Source organism: Thunnus albacares, chromosome 24 (genome assembly GCF_914725855.1).
Source record: "Thunnus albacares chromosome 24, fThuAlb1.1, whole genome shotgun sequence".
Taxonomy (NCBI): Eukaryota; Metazoa; Chordata; class Actinopteri; order Scombriformes; family Scombridae; genus Thunnus; species Thunnus albacares.
In genome coordinates, this window is record NC_058129.1 from 19,846,308 (window position 1) to 19,870,335 (window position 24,028).

At 40.1% G+C, this 24,028-nt stretch overlaps 2 protein-coding genes across 2 annotated transcripts; one reads left to right on the forward strand and one right to left on the reverse strand.

Annotated features, from left to right (window-relative positions):
* The first annotated feature begins 2,034 nt into the window (after positions 1-2,034).
* LOC122976053 (protein NLRC3-like) lies at positions 2,035-18,501 on the forward strand. Its single transcript, XM_044344320.1, has 11 exons — positions 2,035-2,178; positions 4,062-4,198; positions 4,282-4,413; positions 7,326-7,427; positions 7,761-7,839; positions 7,932-8,160; positions 8,339-10,139; positions 10,236-10,409; positions 15,874-16,047; positions 16,366-16,412; positions 16,563-18,501. Exons 2-11 carry the CDS (start codon positions 4,110-4,112, stop codon positions 17,147-17,149), a joined length of 3,414 nt encoding a protein of 1,137 aa, XP_044200255.1. The 5' UTR covers positions 2,035-2,178; positions 4,062-4,109; the 3' UTR covers positions 17,150-18,501.
* LOC122976078 (frizzled-7-like) lies at positions 17,518-24,028 on the reverse strand. Its single transcript, XM_044344365.1, has one exon. It carries the CDS (start codon positions 23,406-23,408, stop codon positions 21,753-21,755), a length of 1,656 nt encoding a protein of 551 aa, XP_044200300.1. The 5' UTR covers positions 23,409-24,028; the 3' UTR covers positions 17,518-21,752.

The window sequence follows — 24,028 nt, forward strand, 5'->3', positions numbered from 1 at the left end:
CCTGCTGTGAAAAAAACAGACAAAAAACAAAACAAGAGAAAAGCATGATACAATATGCCTTGAAAAACACAACACTTTTACACGCTGTTCCAAAATAAATGACAGTATCAATTCAAAAATCAACAGTATAAATTTAAAGGAAATCTCTTTTTACTGAGCCTATATAATATAAAACCTCTGCATATAATATTAATACATACTATTTGATATTTTTCTTCTTTAATACATTGTGTTATGTTTTTAATGTTCCTATTTCTTTCAACTGTCTTTTCATGGTTTAGCCTATATTGGAGGTTTCCCCCATGTTTTGTAATGCACATTGTATTGCATCTTTTTGCATTAAATGTGCAAAATAAAAATAAGTTTTTTAAATTATTTATTCTTATTGATCAAGTAAAAAAAAAAAGGAACCAACACTAGTTCCTGCTGCAAGAGTGCCACTGACAGCTCATTTTGTACTAATTTAGCCTCATGGTGACTGTCTGAATACAGCAATATCAAAAAATAATAATATTACAAAAATGAAAAAATACCACTACTACTACTAATAATAATAATACTAAAGTTATAATGCTCCGCCTCCTCCACAGCCTGATTCAGCCTTCCCTCTGTCAGTCATCACTGAGTGGTGGGACACAGTAATAACAACACTGTGTCCAACTACTGACCATCAACTCACTTTACACTTTACAGTTAACGCTGAGTTCAGATTAATAAAGTTTATCGTCAGTTATGTTGTTTCTAGTGTAACTAAGCTAACAACAGCTAGAAGTTATGAGTCAAACATTTAAAAGTGGTGACATTACCTTCAGCTGTAATGTCAGCTGTCATCTTTTTGCATGAAATGTGCAATATAAATAAAGTTTTATTACTATTGATCATATTCAACTGAAAAATTAAATAGGGAATCGAAAACTAGTTCATACCGGAAGAGCGCCAAGAGCGCTTTAACAGCTCATTTTGTGGTGTAAGCCCTAGTGGTGCTCCAGCCGTTAGTTGTGGGTTCACTTAAAGTTCCAAACGACACTTTCAACGATCAAACGGCAGAGTTCTGCTGTTTCTAGAGGAGCTAAGCTAACAGCAGTTAGCACTAACAACATGAACAAAGAGACATTAAAAAGTAAAACTCTGAACTGTAACTGTCGGTTACATTACCTTTAGATGGAGAAAAGAATCTACGCCACAGTGTCAGAGAAAGTGAAAGTAAAAAGACACGTTCAGATTGTGCCTGGCCTGGAAAGTGGATGAAATCGGGCAGCAGCAGGGGGCGGTGACAAAAAACAGAAAGAATGTACATCCTGTTAAAGCTGATCCCGATTTAGTAAAATGTTATCAGATCCGTCTACTCAATCAGTGACTGTTTTTGTTTTAAAGGTGTTCTGCATGATTATAACCTATTAAAATGTTATATTATTATATTATATTATTAAATTATTTCACATGGAAATTCAACCTATATCAGGCGGACCACTGCTTGCTGGTCAACATGCTGACCATACAGCTGACTTGTCAAACTCGTTCACATCTCATACCAAAGATAAAGAAATTCAAATGAAATTAATTTTTTTTATTCAGTATAATTCTATTTATTTTGTCTTGAGTTTTTGGGAGAGGTTGTGGTTAAATTCATGTATAGCTGACATGCAGGTAAAAGTGTGTTTTTGTAACATATATGTGAATTATTTTGTGTACACATCAAATCTTTAATATTTTGTTAAAATGTATTGTGTAATGTGCAAGTAAAAAAAGGAATAAAGTAAAACACCAATCAATACTCAAATACAAGGGGACAGGACCAGAAACAGACATTATATCCTTTATCTATCAGATATTCAGACTGTCAGGGCTTCACATCTATACAGAGGAGAATCTTCATGTCACACTTGTTTACAAAAGTTTTATGTTATTTCAGTTCATAATGCTGACAAGAATTAAATAATGATGAAATTAGGTAATCAGGGAATTCCTCTTCTTCCTCTTCTTCCAAAATAATTTATTATATATTGAAAATAAAAATAAACAAAACATCCATGAACTGTCATCATGTTGTGAGGGTTTCCTCCTATTTCAGCTCTTGCTAACTGTCCCGCCTCCATCTTCTAACTCAGAGAAACAGTTCCCTTTTCTGACAGACGTCGAGTGGAGAGTCTTCGTCTTCAGCAGTTTGGACTGTTAACTGTAAGTCTGCTTTGTTTCATAGCTGAACTTTCTCTTTAGTAACTTCGAGGTTTGTTTCTTGTTGTATGATGTTTGTAGTTGATGTTTGTATTTCATCAGAAAGTTTGGAGAACTCTCATGTTGGAAGATAAATCTACATGTTGTTAAATGATTGATTTACTGGAATCAAATAATATTAAAGAACAGCTGATAATTATTTAATTTCTTCAGCTCTCACAAATCAAACTAAATCTATTTTTTTTTAACATTGTTTCCACCGGCATGAAGTCAGACACTGCAGTATAGGCCTGCTACTGTTTCCTGTCAAACGGGAGACAGTTAGACAGGAAGTGATCATGTAGGGTGAATTAGTGTAATGTGAGACAACTAAGCTCAAATGCATCTACTCTTTCTCTACCAAATACTGATGAATACAACTGCTGTCAAATTAAACCTGGGGTGTCATGTTATAAAATCACATGACTCAACACATGTGATATCATCGATTGGGGCAGGGCAATCCTTCAACTATAAGTACTTACTGTGAATTTCAGTCAAAGGTCAATGACAAAGCATTTTGGGTAATTTAATGTTAAGGATATAAATTTGTCATAAACAAAGCAATGTTGCTGATTGTTATCAGGTTGTGTTTATGATATATTCATGCCTCAAAATATGCTGTAATATGATGAAAATATGTTTCATATTTTTTATTTCAGCCAATTTTTCATTGTCTCACTTTAGAAAATATGGTTTGAAATGTGGGACAGCTGGTTTTACTGATGTAGGACAGTCATATACGTTGCTCAATTGGTGAAATAGGCACAAGTGCATTAAATGTGCCAATAGTTATTCATTAGTCATTCATTTACTCTTGTAATGCTTAATTTGAAGGCAGGTCATTTTTAAGCAGGTTGCAAATTATATTATTGCCAATTTTAATACATAATACACTACTATACTATATCTGTAACAGCAAAAACATTGTAATGACCAAATGTGGGCATGCTCTTCGGCCTTGAGTGTTACTGACCTGGGACAATTTGGCACAAGGAACACTTTTATGTTTGCCATTTCTTCTCTGAGTGTGACATTTGCATTCTCTTTTCTGATATGATTAGAAAACACCTTGAGGATTTCAGAATGGTCTTGTGTGTGGATATAATGTATTGGCTTCATATTAAAATATTATACCACATTACTCGAATTCACCCTATGTATGATTCGTTCATATATCTTTGTAATCAGAGTTCATCTGTAACTACTTAGTTTTTCTCAGACGTTCACGTGTACCATCACCACATTAAAACACTGTCGGCTTTATGTACAATTTGAAAAAAAATAAACTGCTAAATTAAAAAAGGCTGTAAAATAGTTTCACTTTACACTAAATGACATTTTATATGCATTGTTAAATGTCTCACAGTGTTGAACAAGTTTGTATTTACTGTAAAAGAAGTCATATCAAAGTAAATGTGCCCTGATTCTAATCATTTAATACATTTGTGTTTGTGCGTCATGTGCACTACTAATGTGACAACAACATCAAAGAGAACTCATAGATAACTGAAACTATTGACATGTTGTTTATTGGTGTTGAATTGACTGAATATTAATGAAGTTTGAAGTTTACTTTCACATTCAGTCAGTGTGAGTCAGTGGATGTAAATCCTCCATGCATCATGTGTGCTGCTCTTCACTTCACTGCAGCTTCATGACGCCATCTAGTGGACTGATAGTAGAAGTACAGCAGCTGATGGCAGCTTTCTCTGCATCACACTGCTGTCTGGCTGCATTCACACTGATATATAACAGAAAATAACAGCCAATCACAGGAGGAGCAGCTGATATTTTAGATTTGACAGGAGAAATGATGTAAAGGATGATTTGTGTTTCCTCTCCAGATGAAGGTAGAAAGTGTGTGTGACTGATGTGGATGTGACTTCAGCAGCATGGATCAGTGTGAGGACAGAGAGGAGGGAGTCCCTCCCTCTAAAAGCTCTCTGTGTGGGGAACATGACAGCCAGACCAAAGCTCAGAGGTGAGATGAGGATCTCTAACTGTCCATCACTGTTCTCCTCCATAATTATTCACACTCAAAGCTCTGTGTATGTTGTGTTGAAGAACAAGGAGACAGCATAGACCAGACCCTCCTGAACCTGAACCTGAACCTGAACCCAGCTGTGTGTCCTTGAAGAGCGACAAATCGATGCATTCACCGTTAGCCTTCAAAAATCAACATTCTTCACAGAAAGAGTAAGTGTTGATCAGGGTCTTGTTCTTCAGATGTGGTTTAACTAATCCAGGCTAACATGCTGCTATCAGGCTAAAACAATCCTGTTAACTCTCACTCAGATAATTTGGTTCTCTGAGGCAGTTTGAGGATTGATTACCAATCCATGGATTAAGTTATCTTGAATAATGAAGGCAGAATGAGCAGAGGGTTAAAACATTGATCAGCATTCATATGGCTGAGTGCTGATCATGTGACTATTGTTAAATTCAATTAATATTATTTATATAGTGTCAAATCACCACAAAAGTCATCTCAGGGCACTTTTCACATAGAGTAGGTCTAGACCAACTCTTTACTTTGCAGAGACCCCATAATTCCCCCATGAGCAGCAGTTGGTGACAGCGCTAAGGAAAAACTCCCTTTTAATAGGAAGAAACCTCAAGCAGAACCAGACTCTAGGTGGGCGGCCATCTGCTTTGACCGGTTGGCCGGTGTGTTGGGAACCCTCCCACCATGCACTGGGGCAACAGATTCAAAGGCATGAGTCAGATTTTCTGTGTTCCTGGGCCCTGTTTCAAAAAGCTGGATTAATGAAAACTCTGCATTTGTTCACCCTGAGATGAAGGAAACTCTGGGTTTTCAGTTTCAGAAAGAGAGCTAACTTAAACTCAGGGTCAGTTACTGCGGTAACTGACTCTGTGAAGCTAACCTGTTCACTGCCAGGTTTTCTTCAACAAACCCTGATTTTCTCTCTGTCTCCTTCCTCTTACAGAGCCAGACACATTGTTTAATTTCCTCATTTGTTCAGTCCGTTTCAAAGCTTGTATCCAAGCACATTAATTAGTGGAGGTTTTCTGTCTCTGTCAGAATCAAAATCCTAGTTGGGTATTAGTTTAGTTACTCAGGACTTCCTAAAGTTACCCCTTTTATGCGCATCAGTCATTTCATTGAACAGCGGTTTTTGCTCTCATGTTCAAATATGACACAGTGTGAATTCAGCCTCAGCTCAGAATAAAACCTCTGCATGTCCTTCTGTTATAAACTGTGACTCTGCACACAAGACGTCTGTCAGTTTGTTAGAGCAGCTCCTGCACTGAAATCTTTATTGCACATAATGTGTCATTTCAGTTTAAATGTAAAATGTCAGTATGAAGCTTTAGACACATGGGATCAATTAATAATTATCTCTATCACTCATGATGTTATTGGTCACACTGATGGAACATTATTCCTATAATATTGGAGATTATATGTTAATATTTCTGAGTGAGTAGGATCACTTAATGCTGTTGAGTCAAAATACGAATATGTCTGAACATTTAAAATCTACTGTATTTTAACCCTGACACCTTTTCAAGTGCAAATCACCAAACACATTATTACTTATCAGACTGTGAGCTACAGTCATGTCTCTGTGTCTTTGATCCACTTATGTTTTAAATCTTTCACTAAATTTTTCATCTTCAGTTGCTGCCTCCTGTGTTTTTTCCGTCAGATAAAAGCTGAACAAATATACTTAAAATGTAACGTAACTGCAGCCTGATACACAATCAGATTCAACTTTATCCTTGTAAAGGAAATGTAAGTCTGGTAAATGATGAATTAATGGACAACACTGAATAAAACTTTATTGTGTTAACTTATTGACACTTTTACCTGCTTTAACTTAGGCCCTTATTTTTTTTAAAGATAAATGTGCACCATATGCATACACATGCATTAATATCTCCATGTCTACTGTGTTAAAATGGAGGCTCTGCCTTTTATTTACCTGTTGCCATAAATTGTAGTATCAGAGCTCAGAGTGAACATACTTAGAGTTGATTGAACAAACTCTCCTAAGACTGAAAACTCTGAGTTTCCCATCTCAGGTTCATCAACTCAGAGTTCAGGGTTAGACTCAGAGTTTATTAAGCCTTCTTTCTGAAACAGGCCCCCGCTGTCATTTTATGACACTGAGCTCCACAATGTTTCTATTTTTTCTACACGTTCACCACACACAATGAAAACTTTTAGAAACTTAAGAAAGTATGTTTAATTGCATTAACAACTTTTTGCAAAGTGAGTTCTGCAGTTCAAATGTCAGATTAAATGTCACATGTTCTGCTCTGTTGGTCCTTTAACAGTCAGAATCTTTAAGGTGAGTTTATGTCTTTTTGCTCAGTCTCAGACTAAATTTAAATTCCTTTTTAGTGCACAAACTTATATCCAGTTATATATTTTATCACTCATGAGTATACATAACTCTTCATTATAAAATTAAATTTTGATAATTACAACAATAAATTGTAATAATTGTCAATAATCTGCATGTTCTCATCTAAAATCATAATTATACCAACATTCTTTCATTATAAATCTGAGAAAGTGAGACATGTATCTGAACATGAGTTCATGTTTGGGGTTCAGAGTAAATCGGTCCTGATCAACTGACTATCAATAACATGCACTATAGTAGGTTTTGGTTTAAGGACTTGTTGCTATGACAACAGTTCCAGATTAATTTTAAGACCACTTCAAAGAACCAAAAAAATCCAGACTGATGTCAAATTGTCAATATTGTGATCTGGACGACTTTTAACTTACATTATTCAGGTATGAAGAACGGAGCCCAGGTGACTTTATAATATCAGCAACTGCTGTTGTGACTTCCTGCTCTGTCCTCAGCTTTAAGTGAGTGCTTACAGGCAGTGACTTCACTGTAAGCTCATTAAAAGTTGGTAGTTTCCTTCTCAGAGACCAGCAGCTGTGGTCAGCTTGGCTTCTTGTCACTTTCAGATTACACTGTTAATATTAGTCACTGGCAAGATGAGCTAAAGGAAGCAGTGTGTTAGCCACATCAAATAACCGCAGCAGAACCGTTAGTATCACTAACAGGTAATGGTCTCAGTGTTCTGGGTGCTGACCAGAATTTATCTTGTGTTTCTATCAGGAGGAAGCTGGACAAACCTGAACCCAGCTGTGTGTCCTTCAAGAGCGACGAGTCAATACATTCACCATTACTCTTCAAAAATCAACATTCTTCACAGAAAAAGTAAGTGAATATCAGGGTACTGGTTGTACTGGGAGCTGCCCACACACTGGCTCTACCTGCCTTGCTCCAGGGTACGTCAGCAGCACTACAGTGAGGGAGGGAGAGCTCTATGAAGGGTTGATGAGAGCTGTTGGGACTAAAACAAACTGACTGATGAACAGACTGAGCTGTTGATTCTTAGTGGGATCAGTAGGACTAATAAAGCTTTACCATTAGAGGCAGTCATCTGATTCTCTGTTGACATCCAAATATCACTTGATGTACCTTCAGCTTGTGTTTGTCTCTGTGTGGACAGACAAAATGTAAGCTCATTTCTTCATGACTCCTCCACAGAGTGGACCAGGAGAGCTCAGAGGTTCCCAGTGGTCAGTCTGCCCAGCAGCATCAAACACACCTGGACTCCATATTTATGGTCTGTACATGTACAACAACTACTTCTTTTACTTCAGATCTGATGTTTGCTTCATGATTTAGCTTGATTGTGTCACTCATATTCTGTTCCAGCTGCTGGAGGAAAACATTGTCACTTTTGTGAAGAATGAGCTGAAGAAGATGCAGAAGGTTCTGCATTCAGATTACCCAGAAAGCTTAGAGAGTCAGAGGGAGGATGAGGAGGTGTTGGATGGTGAGGAGGAAAAGCAGAGGAGGAGCAGCAGAGAGGCATTTCTGAAGATCACACTGCACTTCCTGAGGAGAATGAAGCAGGAGGAGCTGGCTGACCGTCTGCAGAGCAGTAAGAGGATTTCTATAAAGATTTAACATTCTGGATAAATGAGACATTTACTGATGTCTCAAGAGATGGAGGAAAATATGTTTAGATATGCATTCTTTAAATTATATATTATATAATTATGTATTTTCTTTATTGATTATCAATAATTATTGATCCTATTTCTTGTGTGGTCATTCAGAAACTCCTGTTTCAATTGGTCAACGTGAACTCAAGTCTAACCTGAAGGAGAAGTTCCAGTGTGTGTTTGAGGGGATTGGTAAAGCAGGAAACCCAACCCTTCTGAATCAGATATACACAGAGCTCTACATCACAGAGGGAGGGACTGCAGAGGTCAATGATGAACATGAGGTCAGACAGATTGAAACATCATCCAGGAAACCAGACAAACCAGAAACAGCAATCAGAAAAGAAGACATCTTTAAAGCCTCACCTGGAAGAGATGAACCAATCAGAACAGTGATAACAAAGGGAATGGCTGGCATTGGGAAAACAGTCTTAACACAGAAGTTCACCCTGGACTGGGCTGAAGACAAAGCCAACCAGGACATACAGTTCACATTTCCATTCACTTTCAGAGAGCTAAATGTGCTGAAAGAGAAAAAGTACAGCTTGGTGGAACTTGTTCATCACTTCTTTACTGAAACCAAAGAAGCAGGAATCTGCAGGTTTGAAGAGTTCCAGGTTGTGTTCATCTTTGACGGTCTGGATGAGTGTCGACTTCCTCTGGACTTCCACAACAATGAGATCCTGACTGATGTCACAGAGTCCACTTCAGTGGATGTGCTGCTGACAAACCTCATCAGGGGAAAACTGCTTCCCTCTGCTCGCCTCTGGATAACCACACGACCTGCAGCAGCCAATCAAATCCCTCCTGAGTGTGTTGGCATGGTGACAGAGGTCAGAGGGTTCACTGACCCACAGAAGGAGGAGTACTTCAGGAAGCGATACAGAAATGAGGAGCAGGCCAGCACCATCATCTCCCACATCAAGAAATCACGAAGCCTCCACATCATGTGCTACATCCCAGTCTTCTGCTGGATCACTACTACAGTTCTGGAGGATGTGTTGAAAAGCAGAGAGGGAGGAGTGCTGCCCAAGACCCTGACTGAGATGTACATCCACTTCCTGGTGGTTCAGGCCAAACTTAAGAATGTCAAGTATGATGGAGGAGCTGAGACAGATCCACACTGGAGTCCAGAGAGCAGGAAGATGGTTGAGTCTCTGGGAAAACTGGCTTTTGAGCAGCTGCAGAAAGGCAATCTGATCTTCTATGAATCAGACCTGACAGAGTGTGGCATTGATATCAGACAAGCCTCAGTGTACTCAGGAGTGTTCACACAGGTCTTTAAAGAGGAGAGAGGGCTGTACCAGGACAAGGTGTTCTGCTTTGTCCATCTGAGTGTTCAGGAGTTTCTGGCTGCTCTTCATGTCCATCTGACATTCATCAACTCTGGAGCCAATCTGCTGGCAGAAGAACAAACAACATCCCAGAGGTCTGAAACTAGACAAGAATCTGCAGCGACATGTTTCTACCAGAGTGCTGTGAATGAGGCCTTACAGAGTCCAAATGGACACCTGGACTTGTTCCTCCGCTTCCTCCTGGGTCTTTCTCTGCAGACCAATCAGACTCTCTTACAAGGCCTGCTGACACAGGCAGAAAACAACTCACACACAGATCAGGAAACAGTCGAATACATCAAGAAGAAGATCAGTGAGAATCTGTCTGCAGAGAGAAGCATCAATCTGTTCCACTCTCTGAATGAACTGAATGATCATTCTTTAGTGGAGGAGATCCAACAGTACCTGAGATCAGGAAGTCTCTCCACAGATAAACTGTCTCCTGCTCAGTGGTCAGCCCTGGTCTTCATCTTACTGTCATCAGAAAAAGATCTGGACGTGTTTGACCTGAAGAAATACTCTGCTTCAGAGGAGGCTCTTCTGAGGCTGCTACCAGTGGTCAAAGCCTCCAACAAAGCTTTGTGTGTACATAGATAGTTGGATTTATTCATCATTATTTAAGTACCCTGTTATTTTTCAACAGGACCATTTTTTTCCCTTTTTCATTTCCTCTCCAGGCTGACTGACTGTAACCTCTCAGAGAGAAGCTGTGTGGCTCTGTCCTCAGTTCTCAGGTCACAGTCTTCTAGTCTGAGAGAGCTTGATCTGAGTAATAACAACCTGCAAGATTCAGGAGTTAAGCTACTGTCTGCTGGACTGGAGAGTCCACACTGTACACTGGAAACTCTCAGGTCAGGATTCATCAACCTGTTTAACAGATAAACATTTAAAATCTGAATGATATTAGAGGATAAACATTAACTGACTTTGCTAATACAATTTCTGAAACCAGCTTTTACAAAACGTCAGCAGTACAGAATTACTTTACATGTGTTTTTTAAAAAATCTTTTGTATTGGTTTTGTAGTTAAAAACATGAATAGAACAAGAACAATTCAGGTCAACAGACTATTACATAGCCTGTCAGTCATACAGACACACAAACACATACAGTCAGAGAAATACAGAGCGAGACAAGCTAAAAATATGGTAAAGAACACGTATACATGCCAAGGGGACACAAATAGACAATACCTGGCTAGCAAGATTACATAAAGAAATATAATAATAATGATAATAGTACTAATGATGATTATAGTAAATTAAAAAGACAGGGAGGGGAAAAATCAGAAGCAAGTCCTTTGCATGGGAACCATGAAAAACAATTTGTCAAAAATCAGTCTTTGCATAATAAACTTTATAGGGGTCCCAGATCTTAGAGAAAATATTGGATTCACCCTTAAGTGAATGTCAGATTTTCTCTAAACCTAAAGACATCAGCAGATCTCTAACCTAGTGTCTGAATGGTAAAGTGTCAGGAGATTTACAATTTAAAAAATGACCCTTCTTGCAAGAAGTGTAACTAGGGCCACCACCCCACACTGAAGCCCAGACAGGGGCAAATTAACTGGTACATTCCAAATGCAATATGACTTATCTTGGCCCTGAACCAAAGAACCCGATGGAGTATTTTGAACTTTATTAAATTATGTCTGGCATTGAAGGATGATGAAAATATCTGATCCAGTGCACCATCCCAGGTATGATCATCTAATTTGTTGGCTGTATCTACACTCCAAGCGCCTCTCACTCGCAAATTTGATGGTGTCTTTCTGGAGCCTTGAGAGTCATTTGAAGGATGGAATCAATTATAGTGGGCGGGGTTGTGGAAGGGAAGCTCGGAGTATTAGTTTGATTGAAATTTCTAACTTGAAGGTATCTAAAGTGATGTTTAACTGGAAGATGATATTTGCTTTGTAGCTGTGCAAATGAGGCAAAATGATTGTTAAAGTATAGTTGTAAAAGCAAAGCTGAGGCCCAGAGTCTGTCAGGCAGCAAATGCACTATCATGTATGGAGGGGGGAAATAAATCATAACAGTGAATTGGGTCAAGCAGAGAGAGATTTTTAAGTCCATATGCCTAGTGGAACTGAGCCCAAATGTTAAGGGAGTGTCTTAGGTTGGTTATTGCGCACCTTATCCCATGATAAGGCGAAAGAGGAGCAAAAAAGAGAGGACAAGGTGACTGGATAACAAGATGCTTCCTCAATCTGGGTCTGTTCTGAAGATGGGTCAGGGTTAGTGGGATGCATCCAGTACAGGAGAGCCCTGAAAACCGCAGCCCAGTGGTACATTTGCCAGGCTTCTGGCCATGTTTTTTTTTTTTTACCTATGTGAGGTGCCCTACTATTCCAAACAAAGTCTAAAATTAGACTGTCTAATTTTGAGAAAAAGAATTAAGGAATAATAGGGTCAAGCATTGAAACAAATACATACATTTCGTTTAAGATATTCATCTTCACAACATTAACTCTACCAATTAATGAAAGGAGCATGAGTTTCCAGTGGAAACTGGAACTCTGGAATCCACTGGAATTCCAGAGGAATTGAAAGGAGTTCCAGGGAATCTGAAAGGTGGCCCTACTAACAGGTAATAATTCGCTTTTGCACAAATTCAACTTGAGAGCATTTGTGGCATTGAGGAATCGGCTCTGGATAAAAACACCAAAAGATCATCCACATACAGTTCCACTTTTGCACCTGTTGGTTGCCATACCATGCAATCCTTTTAATATTCTGCTTTGAACGAAGAGAGATAGCAAGAGGCTCGATTGCTATCGCGAATAGGAGTGATGAGAGGGGGCAGCCCTACCTGGAACCCTATGTAACAAGAAGGAAGCTGAGGAAGTGTTGTTGGTGCATATGGTAGCTGTGGGGGATAGATTTGATGAAATTCCAACTGAATCCAAAGCGACTGAGTGCAAAAATTAAATAGTCCCACTTGACGCGGTCAAAGGCTTTTTCTGCATTAAGTGAGATCACAACCTCTGGATTGTCTGCTTGTTCAGAAGGGGGTGCGTAGAGAATGTTAGAGTTGTCTAGTGTTACAAAAAGAAAACGTGTTTCTAATAAACCCAGTTTGATCAGGGGAAATTACCAATAGGAGGGAGGTTTCAAGACAGTTTGGCTAAAATCTTAGCTAATATTTTATAATCCAAGTTTAGAGAGGAAATTGGGCGGTAAGAGCTGCAATCAAGGGAATCTTTATCCTTTTTCAATAGCAGTGATATTGAAGCTCAATAAAGGCTGGTTGGCAATCTTTCATTTTCAAGTGACTCTGCAAATACCAATGACAGGAACCCGGTGAGGATATTAGAGAATGCCTTATAAAATTTGTCTGGTCCTGGGGTTTTACCTCCCGTTAAGGGAAGAGATTGCATCAGATATCTCTTGAGAAGTTATATCCCTTTCCAGCTCCTCACAATTAGCCTAGTCAATACTGGGGATCTGCAAACTCTGGGAAAAAAGTGTCAAATAAATTTAGGTCTTGGCTGATGATGAGGAATATACGGAGGAGTAGAACTACTTGAAGCTATCGTTAATCTCTCCTTGATTTACTGTGACCTCCCCTGAAGAGGTTGTTATTGCTGGGATTAATTGGGATGCATCTATCTTATGTATCTCGCGGGCAAAGAGCTTACTACTTTTGTCACCCTGCTCATATCTTTTGAATTTAGCCCCTGAGTGATTTCTCTGCTTGGTCAGTAGAAAGTTCATCAAGCTCAGCTTGCAAAAGCAGATGCTGTAAAGATCTTGTGACAGACTGTTTGTATAACCCCCATCAAGGGAGGATATGAATTGACACAGTTTGTTTAGCCTTTGACCTTGTGATCTTTCATGATAGGCTGAGAAAGATATCATAGGGCCACAAAGATATACTTTGAGGGTTTCCCGTAAAATTAAATACACAAATTTTTTGTTGGCGAGAAGATTTTCTGAGGATATGAGAGCTCGAGCAGGACTGGTGAGTGATCAGAGATGACAATGCTCTCATAGGAGCAGCCCTTCAGATTAACAAGAAGCTTCTCATCTAGCAGAAAATAATCAATTCCCAAATACGTGTGATGGACATTTGAGAAGAAAAAATATTGTCTGTCTCGTGGGTGAAGAGAGCACAATTCAATGCGTATGGCATATTTACTGAGAAAGGATTGAAGTAAAACATATGATTTCGTGGTAGTAAAATTAATTAAAGTCTCCCCCCAGAACCAACTTATGGGAATCTAAATAAATCTAAATAAATTCTAAATTTGGAATAGAGGAAAAGAGTGCAGATGTGAATTTTGAGTTATCCTAATTTAGCACATATATGTTAACTAAAATAAGTGGAGTGCCAAAGATTGTGCCAGACACCATGATAAATCTCCCATTATGATCTGTAGTGACGTTAGAGGCAATAAAGGGGGTGGACTTGCTGGTTAATATGGCAGCATCTCTTGCTTTGATATTAAAGTTAGAATGGTATACCTGACCCACCCAACCCCTCTGCAGCACAGAATGGTCTTTAAGCCTTAGGTGGGTTTCCTGCAGAAAAGCTTTAGATGAATCAGTATTCTTTTAAGTTTGACTGGGTTATTAGCCCCCTTAACTTTTCATGACACAAAGTAGATAACAGTAGCTCCATCAGTCAAGGTGGGCATTGTTCGGTGAGAGTTCAAAATGAGAAGTTATTACAATACTGTCAGGTAAAGCTCTCAGTTGACCACATGTAGGAGAAGTTGAGAACAGGGGAAGAAAAACAAAGTAAAAAATACAGACCCAAACTTTAAACCCCGGGAAAACTGGCCATAACAGCCACCCATCCCAACCCAAACAGTACCTTCCCAAATAAGGTACAGGTTGAACAAACATGTTCTCTGAAGTGTACACTAAAGTGCTCACTGCAGAAAAGGGATAGGATAAACATCTTTGAACCACAGTGCCGCCTAATGGCTTAGCCATCATATGTATAGGGATTCCTCAAACAACAAATGGACGGACAAGCAAACAGACAAAACAAACCAAGGGAAAAAAGATAATAATTATAATAATAATGACAATAATATTAGGGTAAGTTTATCAATGCAAAAGATTCAACTCCTGTGCATGAAGCTCAGGTCTGTTGAGTATGCAATCAATGGGAAAATGAGTGCCGATGGCAAGTTAAGCTCTGATCTTGTGATTATACTTGCACTGACAATTGTGATGGTGAATTCAGTACTCAAATCTGATATTAGCAAGTAATTTTAAAGATAGCGGCAGCAAGGTCCAGCAGGCTGTGCCCTATTTATAGTCTGTACTAGGACACTGCAATGTCCCTGGCCAAAAACAGTGGATAGTACAAGTAATTTAACCAAATACCATATAGTATCTGAGGAGAAATAATAAAGTCTTGCTTAAAAGGGAGAAAATTCTAACTAAAGCAGGAAACACGCTCCCAAGAGTAAAGCAAGAGCAACCAAAGTCACTCATTACTATACAGAATTTACATAAGGTTCAGTCTGAAGTGTTATTTATTCAGATGAAGGTTAATGTATGTCTCCACCTCATTGGCAGACTTGAGGAATTGTCTCTTACTATTGTGGATCAGCTACAGTTGAATGGGGTATCAAAGACCATACTTTATGTCAGGTGGTTCACTTAGAGCAGTCACTTCATTTCACTATAGGATGCCCTTAGTTTGGAGATGGCCAGGGTGAAGTCTGGAAAGACATAAAAGGGTTGGTCCTTGAAGTGAAGAGTTGGTGTAGCCTCGTGAAGTCAGGGTAGAATCTCCTCTTTTATGTGGAAAAAGTGAACTTGAAAGATGAAATCCCAGGGCCTGTCGCCTTCCACTGGCCTTGGACGCAGCCACCATCTTTATTGCCTACGTGCCTGAGGTCATTTTTCCATGTGCTGACCTCTAAATCCTCTCACTTCTGGTGTGTAGACTCAAGCTCCTTGGTCAGTAGGCTAATGTTCCACTCCAGTGAAGTGATAGCATCGGAGGTGCCAGAAGCAGCAGCTTCCAGCTCCTTCACAGTGCTTTCATGTGCTCTATTTGCTGCTTGGAGTGCTTGGTTATCGGAGGTAGTCTCTGTGAAACTTAGTAAAATCAGCGAAATCGTCAATTTTGTTGTCAATGGTTGTTTGGAATTCAATTTTAAATATATTAATGTCCATCTGAATGCTCCTAATGGCCTCAAAGATAATGGTTTCGTGCTTCCTAGTTGGGCTGTTCTGTTCCTGAGTACCAGCCATAATGGAGTTAGTTTAAAGACATTTTGTTGTTGTATCTGACTGCACACAACAGTACTCTCAGACTGTCTGACATGTGTGTTGTTTTGTGTGTTTGCAGCCTGTCAGGATGTCTGATCACAGAGGAAGGCTGTGTTTCTCTGGCCTCAGCTCTGAGCTCCAACCCCTCCCATCTGAGAGAGCTGGACTTGAGCTACAATCATCCAGGAGCCTCAGGAGAGGAGCTGGTGTCTGCTGGACTGGAGGACCCACACTGGAGACTGGACACTCTCAGGTATGGAGAGACAATGTCTGATAGAGGAGGAAGAACTGGAAACATTTTGACTGTCAGAGCTGATCACAGATCTCAATTGAATCTTTGAGTTTTTGTTATTTCTAACTGAAGTTTCCTGTAAATGTTGAAAGCTAAACATGATTAGATTCCGTCAGGGTTTCAGAAGGATTAGGATACTTGATTCAGATTGGATCAAAGTCTATCAAAGCCCAAGCCCACATTTGAACAGAATAATAAAACAGTTGACTAGAGCGATGTCACGTCCATGTTTGCATGCTGAAAGAGAACGTGCTGCTCTGACCCCCCTCCTCCTTTCAGGCTGCAGCCTGCTGAAGTCCGATGGTTGACACCAGGTCTGAGGAAGTGTAAGTGTGTTTTTCATTTGATTCATGAAAACAAAGCGATTTCAAACTGTGATATCACTAATTAATATCCTATTGAGGATGAAGATGTCATTATCAAACGGATGATTGATCAATAATTGCAGCTGTATTGTGTCTCGTTCTCTCCATCAGATTCCTGTGAACTCACACTGGATCCAAACACAGCACACACAAAACTCAAACTGTCTGACAACAACATGAAGGTGACACGTGTGGAGGAGGATCAGTCATATCCTGATCATCCAGACAGATTTAACTGCAGGCCTCAGCTGCTGTGTAGAAATGTTTTGACTGGTCGCTGTTATTGGGAAGTTGAGTGGAGAGGATGGGTTTATATATCAGTGTGTTACAGAGGAATCAACAGGAGAGGATACAGTTATGACTGTGGATTTGGAGGGAATGATCAGTCCTGGAGTCTGATCTGCCATGATAATGGTTACTCTGTCCGTCACAATAACAGGGAAACAGTCATCTCCTCCTCCTCCTCCTCTGTCTCTAACAGAATAGCAGTGTATGTGGACTGTCCAACTGGCACTCTGTCCTTCTACAGAGTCTCCTCTGACACACTGATCCACCTCCACACCTTCAACACCACATTCACTCAGCCTCTGTATGCTGGGTTTGGGTTTGGGCTGTGGTCACACGGCTGGCCTGGTTCCTCAGTGACTCTGTGTTCTCTGGAGGAGGGAGAGTCTCCTCCTCTTAAAGAAACCGTCTAATGTTATTTAATACCAACCTGATCTCTCACTAGTTGTAAATGGACTCTCCAAACCCAACATGGTTTCCACGTGACTGACAGTTTTTTTCAGTCATATACAATATGTATTGTTATTTAGTCTATACATACACATATATACTGTACATAACAGTATGCAATATCAACAGTTTGTATCAGCAGAATAAATGAACGAAACTAAGACTCATCAGATGATCATGTAACCACAATGTTCATCATGATGGATTATCATTATATCAAACTGATCATATCAATATTTATTACATCGTATTTTAGCATTGTTTTAATTTCTGAACTGTACCACACATTGTTGCTGTCTGTCTGTGAATAAAGATTTTATTTTTTTCGCTCATCATTATTATTTATGATATTGATTCTGCTAATATCCATATTGATCCAGACAGAAATGATCAGAACAATGTCCTATGACATTATGTACAGGATTTGAAAGTTTGTTGACTTTGGCTCTATCTGGTGTGAGGTTGAAGAACGACAGTGAGCTAACAGCCTCCATATGTTTGAAATATGGCTGAAATATCTTCACTCTGCTTCGCTGTCCCTCTTTATATTTTTAATAACAGAATGTTTGACTTTAATTTGACTTCTATGTTAAAGTTAAAGTGAGGGTGGACGCTTAAAATGTTGCATTCATTTCTTCCTCAGTTTTCATTGTTTCTTCAAATGACTGAAACAGTGCCCCTCTATTGTAAAGGATGATAAATGTACTGACATTTATCAGTGTGGTCAAAGACTCTATTGCACTCCTACAGTAGAGACAATCATAGGGTCTACTGAAGGGAAGGCAGCTGATTACAACAACAGGAAGTATCTGAAGGATTAATATCAAGTGATAGTCATACTAATATTAAACAGATCAATACTGCTGTTCATAGTGACATAAGCAGAAATGTTGATCATGTGTTTTATTTGATTTGGGGTGTGTCACCCGATCCTGCAGAGAGAAGTTTCCACATATTTTTTAAATTTTTAAAAATGTTGTAAGTGGTGAGACTCAGTAGGAGCAGATTCGGTTATTAGCAATAAGTAGTAATTATCAAAGATAATTCTTAAAAATCAATAAAATTATTAATATGAATTAATAATTATCGGGCACCACTCTGAGGTCAGGGACCAATAACCAAACAGTGTGTTTGTGAGCACATGCAATGTGGTTAGTAGAGAGGAGAGGGTGAAACACCAAAGAACAAAAGACCACAGTGATCATGAGGAGAAATGGCACTTGTTTTTATTTTCACAGAAACGTATCGTGCAAATGTACTTCTTTGTCGGCTGCAGTCTGACTTCAACAAATAAAATGCAACCCATGGTCTCACATATAATGGCAAGCTAACACAACGCATTCCAAGCAACTCGACAGACACAAATCAGTTTAGCATGATAAACACAACACAAATACTCCCAGTATTATCAGCAGCAACAACCACACTCAAAGTCCATTAATGTCACCACAAAAAGCAGGCTGAAAATAACACACTCTAATAACCTATCTCTGCAAAGACTTTTGTTCCAGGTAGATGTTGGGTTTCTGACTTTAAAAGTAGCAACTGGGGATTGAACCCACAACCTCAGAATCACCAAGCAGCTGTCCTACCTGGTGAGCTGTTGGATCTTTGTTGCTGAGTTTATTTCTCTCAGTTTTCAGTCTGTCCTCTTGATGTTGGACTTTAAAACTCACTGAGGATCAAACCCACAACCTCCAAACTCTCAGACTAATCTCCTAACAGCCTGAACCACCAGTAAAGATATTTTCTGAACAGTTTCTTAGAGCTTTTCAGTTTATACTTTTGGGTTTCAGACTAAAATAAATCTGCTGACTAAGGATTGGACATGCAACCTTCATATATCAAAACAACCATCCTGCTCTCTGAGCCATTGGATCTTCGTTATAGGGATTGTTTCTCTCACAGCTGTCAGTCTTTCCTCTTGATGTTGGATTTCAAAACTCACAGAGGATCAAACCCACAAGAGCTTTCTAACTGCCTGTGCCACACTCATCTTTTTAAAGCTTTTAAGTGTTTTCTCTCTCTTCTCATCCTACTGAGCTATCTGTCAGACAGCTGGGAGAAAGATTTCATTGGAAACGTTCACATGTTCATGCTCTGGTGGTGTTGAGGAAGGAACAGGTGGTCAATTGTCACTTGTCTCATTTTGGGGATGGAACTAATAATCTATTGGACACCAGCCCTCCTCTCTAACCATTAGACCAGTACAAGTGTCCACCCCTGTAAAAAAGCACTTCATGTCTTTTTCACTGAGCTGTAAAAATCAAATAGCAGATGACTTGGTGTGATCAGTTAAAAGCAGGAGTAATAACCATATAATAAATAATAATAAACCAGGAGGATAAAGAGTCAAACACATTCATTTTTTAGAGTGTATCCACTACTTGAAATAATTTACAGAGCATTTACCTTTGCTCACTTTTTACAATGTATCCCCTGTTTGTAACTTTTTACAGTGGAGCCTGTGCAGGTCAGTTTTATAGTTTATCTCCAGCTGTATTCTCTATGGCTACTACATAATGCAGTAAATGTGTCATAATGTCAGTGTGAACATCAGTATTACTGTTAATGCTGTATGTGGAGAGTTGTAGTTACTGACAATGACCACTGGGGGACAGTGATCATGAGAGTTTCTCTGTGAGTCACTTTAACAGTCAAATTACATCCAGATCAATACGAAGCATCAATGTTTGTATTGATGACATCACTGTTGGTACCATTGTGGTTAACAGCAGTCATTAGTACAATTCTAATAACAATATTAAAGTATTCTATCATTTAAAAACAAGTCATGTAATCTGAGTTCATTAATCTGACAGCATGCAGTTTATCTTTTCACCAGCAGAGGGCGCCAAAGCTTCATCAATGAAGAGTAATACTCTACATTTAATGCAGATATTAGACACATTATAACTGCACTGATCAATAATCAATAATTATTCCTTCAACTACATGAAGCTGATAATACTTGTGTAATTTGTGTTATATTCTTTTGATTTTGAAAGCGGGATTATTACTTGTAACAGAGCACTTTAATATGAATATATTGGTACTTTGACTTAAAGAAAAGTTGGAAATTAAAAACTAAACTTTCCAGTAGAACTCTTGTGTGTTTCTGAGTTCTCAAATGTCTCCTGAGCTGCTGAAGATTGAATTTGGAGGTTAAATGTCTCTGGTTTCACTCACTGAGGCTCAGAGTTTCAACAACATTTCTTCGAGTCAGGACAAAAAAGGAGGGCTGAGAAAAAGAAAAAGAGCAGTCAGGACAGAAGAAAGGATCCAATTTCAGCTGTCTGGAACAAACACTCCTCTCTCTCTATAAACCACAGTGGTAATCTGACAGGGTTAACATGTGAATCAGTGTTTTACTGCTGAACTTCTCTAAACCTAAAAAAAACCTCCTGACATCTCCTCCAATCAAGTCACAGCAGCAGCTTTGGAAACTTTTGTGTTTTATTCTGTAAAACTGTACAAGCCGTGTAGCATTGAAAAAGACAAAGAGAAAAATGTGTAAAAGATTATTTTAAAATTCTCATAAATACATAACTCAGAAAAATATATTTACAAAACACCTCTTAATGACAGGAAGTGTGATCAGTCTTTGTCATCAATAAACAGATGAAAGTTCAGTGATTCTTCAGTTTACAGGTCCATAATTTTACAAATCATTTGATGCCTGAAAGAATTAATTATTATTTTAGTAGTAATTGCAGGAAAAAACAGTGCCATTTAAACCCAAATTAATTTTAATTCATTCTTTATTTGTTATTGGAAGTATTTTTTTTATGAAAAAGTGCCAAAACATCCACTGGTTCTCACCCCTTATGTGTGAATATTTTATGTTTTTTAGTCCTTTATGATTGAAAACTGAATATTTTTGGGTTTAGGACAAAACAAGACATTTCAGGACATTACCTTGAATTACAAGAAACTGATGGACATTTTATGGACTGAACAGGTAATGATTTCATGAAGAAAATAATCGTTATTGGGAGCCCTATTACTAATTGTATGTTTTTATGTGACCATGTTTTTATGCTGCCATGTTGGCCTGCTCTCCTTTGTAAAGAGATATTGCATCTAAAGAGACTTCCTGGTTAAATAAAAATAAAATAAACACTGAACTTTGTCACTTTTTCCTGCATCAGCACCAAAAAACATCTTCACTACTTGAGAAATTACGGACCCATAAAGTAAAGTTTTACCTGAATTTCTCAGAGGCTCATAATGTTTCAGTTAATGTACAAATATGAACAATTAAAGAGAAACAAGTGGACATTTCATTTGGGGCGGAATCAGACAGACATCAATGTGACGGCAGTTAGAAGATATAAAAATAGTCTTTATAACAGCACATCTGAAGTGTGCATGTTCTTGCTGTTCTTCTCTGAGAGGGTTTGAAAAGAGGCTTCACATTTCCATCCGTCCTCTCAGAGAACAAAAGGCTCAGTTAGAAGCTCATTGAGCCACAAAACTACTGTCTGTTTTTATGTCCAAGAGTCAAACTTCCTCAACATGTCCGAGTAAATACATGAAGCTGAACTGAGTCGCATCCTCTGAGCTCTACACTGTCGTCTCTCCCTGGTTGTTGTTGCTCAGTCTTTTATAAAACCTGCACCACGACTGCAGCGTCTTCTCCGACCAGATCCAGAAGCCAGACGTGATGCCCACGATCATGGTCATTAGGTACTTGATCATGAGCACGGTGAAGTCCGGTGTCATCGGCGCAAAGTTTCCTGCCGGGCACGGCACGGCAAAGCGTTTGCATGTCTGCATGTGCCATGTTCGCTCCCACTGCGGCCGAAAGGCCTGCTCGTAGAAGTAGCAGGCAATGACGATGGTGGCAGGCACCGTGTACAGCACGCTGAACACGCCAATTCGCACCATCAGCTTCTCCAGCTTCTCCGTCTTGGTGCCATCTTGCTTCATGACAGTGCGGATGCGGAAGAGTGACACGAAGCCCGCCAGCAGGAAGGAAGTACCGATGAAGAGGTAGACAAAAAGCGGTGCCAGGACGAAGCCACGCAGGGCGTCCACATTGTAGATTCCGACGTAACACACACCGGTCAGCAGATCCCCGTCCACCTGCCCCATGGCCAGGATGGTGATGGTCTTTACCGCCGGCACTGCCCACGCTGCCAGGTGGAAATACTGAGAGTTGGCTTCAATGGCCTCGTGACCCCACTTCATCCCCGCAGACAGGAACCAGGTGAGCGACAGGATCACCCACCAGATGGAGCTCGCCATGCCAAAGAAGTACAGGATCATGAACAGGATGGTGCAGCCTTCTTTCTTGGTTCCCTGAGCCACCATCTTATATCCATCGTCCTTGAACTTGTCGATACACACCACTTTATCCTCCAGCAGAAAGCCGGCGGCGTATGCCACCGCCACCATGAAGTAGCAGCCGGACAGGAAGATGATTGGCCTCTCTGGGTAGCGAAACCTTCGCATGTCCACCAGGTAGGTGAGTACGGTGAAGAGCGTGCTCACACAGCACAGAATAGACCAGATCCCAACCCAGAGCCGGCCAAACTTCAACTCCTCCTCACGAAAATACATCAGTCCGTTGGGCTTGGAGGCCTCGCAGGGTGCGCCACAGTCCTTAACCCCCAGGAAATGGTAATTGAGGTAGGTGGGCACCTGGAGCTGCAGGGGGCAGGAGAAGGGCTGGTTGGTCCGGACATGTGGCGGCAAAGTCACAAACTTAGGGATGTTCGGGGTCGGATCTGAGGTGGGGCCGTCGGTGTCTGTTGTGTTCTGACCCACGCAGATCTCTCCGGCGCCGTGGACAGGAAAGTTCTCGCATCGAAGTCTCTCTGGCCACTGGAAGCCAAATTTATTCATGAGTGCTTCACAGCCCTGCCGAGCCCGCTCACACAGAGACCTGCAGGGCGGGATGGCCTGCTCCAGAACTGTGCAGACTGGAGCATACATCGAGCACAGGAAGAACTTCAGGTCCATGGAGCACTGAACTTTGACTAATGGGTAAAACTGGTGGACCTCCAGCCCAGCATCCTCCTGGTTGGTGTGGCCCAGCAGGTTGGGCATGATGGTCTGGTTGTAGGCGATATCGGTGCAGAGGGGGATGGAGATGGGCTGGCAGAAGCCATGCTCTGGGATGGAAATCCCCTTCTCATACTGACTGGAGCATGGCTGGAACAGCACAGCGGCCAGAGCACAAACCCAAACCCACCGCCAGGTTCTCCCCACCGCCATGATGTATCATACAACCCCCAGAGGCAGGGAAAAAGTAGTTTCCACAAACTAGCAGAGGCTTTCCAACTGTTTACTGAAGCCAAAGAAAATAAATAAAGAAGGTAAGTCCTGCTGCTTGAGGCTGCTGGTGTGTGTTCAGCATAAAAACTTGTAAGGGGCTCTTTACTGCTGCATTCCTTTATTAATATTCCACAGCACTTTCCACAACTCCACAGGAAAATGTCGGATTTCGGGGTTTATTCATACTCCAGTCCTCTCTAAGTACAAGCCGGTGAGTGAAATCCTCTCTGTTTCACGGACAAACACTTTAAAATGCCACAGATCCAAACTCGGAGTCTCTGAGCTGAATTTGAGACTCATAAAGACCGAGAGAAGAATCACACAAAGTCATTTCTTCTCCTCGAGCTGCAGCGCATGTAAAGAAATCCGTAAAGAAACTCAGCAGCAGTTTTCTCTTCATAAAAGCGTCCAAAGCCGCACGATAGAAAGTTGTCTTTGTTAGTAAAAAGCTCGACATTAGTTAGTCGGACTTGTTTTCCCTCCGTGAGCTCTGCAGGACTGAGCTGAGGAATCAGCCTGGGCCGGTTTCCAGGAGCCCCCCGCCGGTCACCGCCTCTCTC

Coding starts and splice junctions, on each gene's coding strand:
- LOC122976053 (XM_044344320.1), top strand. CDS start 4,110: ATGGATCAGTGTGAGGACAGAGAGGAGGGAGTCCCTCCCTCTAAAAGC. Junction 4,414..7,325: donor CAACATTCTTCACAGAAAGA/GTAAGTGTTGAT, acceptor TGTTTCTATCAG/GAGGAAGCTGGACAAACCTG. Junction 8,161..8,338: donor GGCTGACCGTCTGCAGAGCA/GTAAGAGGATTT, acceptor GTGGTCATTCAG/AAACTCCTGTTTCAATTGGT.
- LOC122976078 (XM_044344365.1), bottom strand. CDS start 23,408: ATGGCGGTGGGGAGAACCTGGCGGTGGGTTTGGGTTTGTGCTCTGGCC.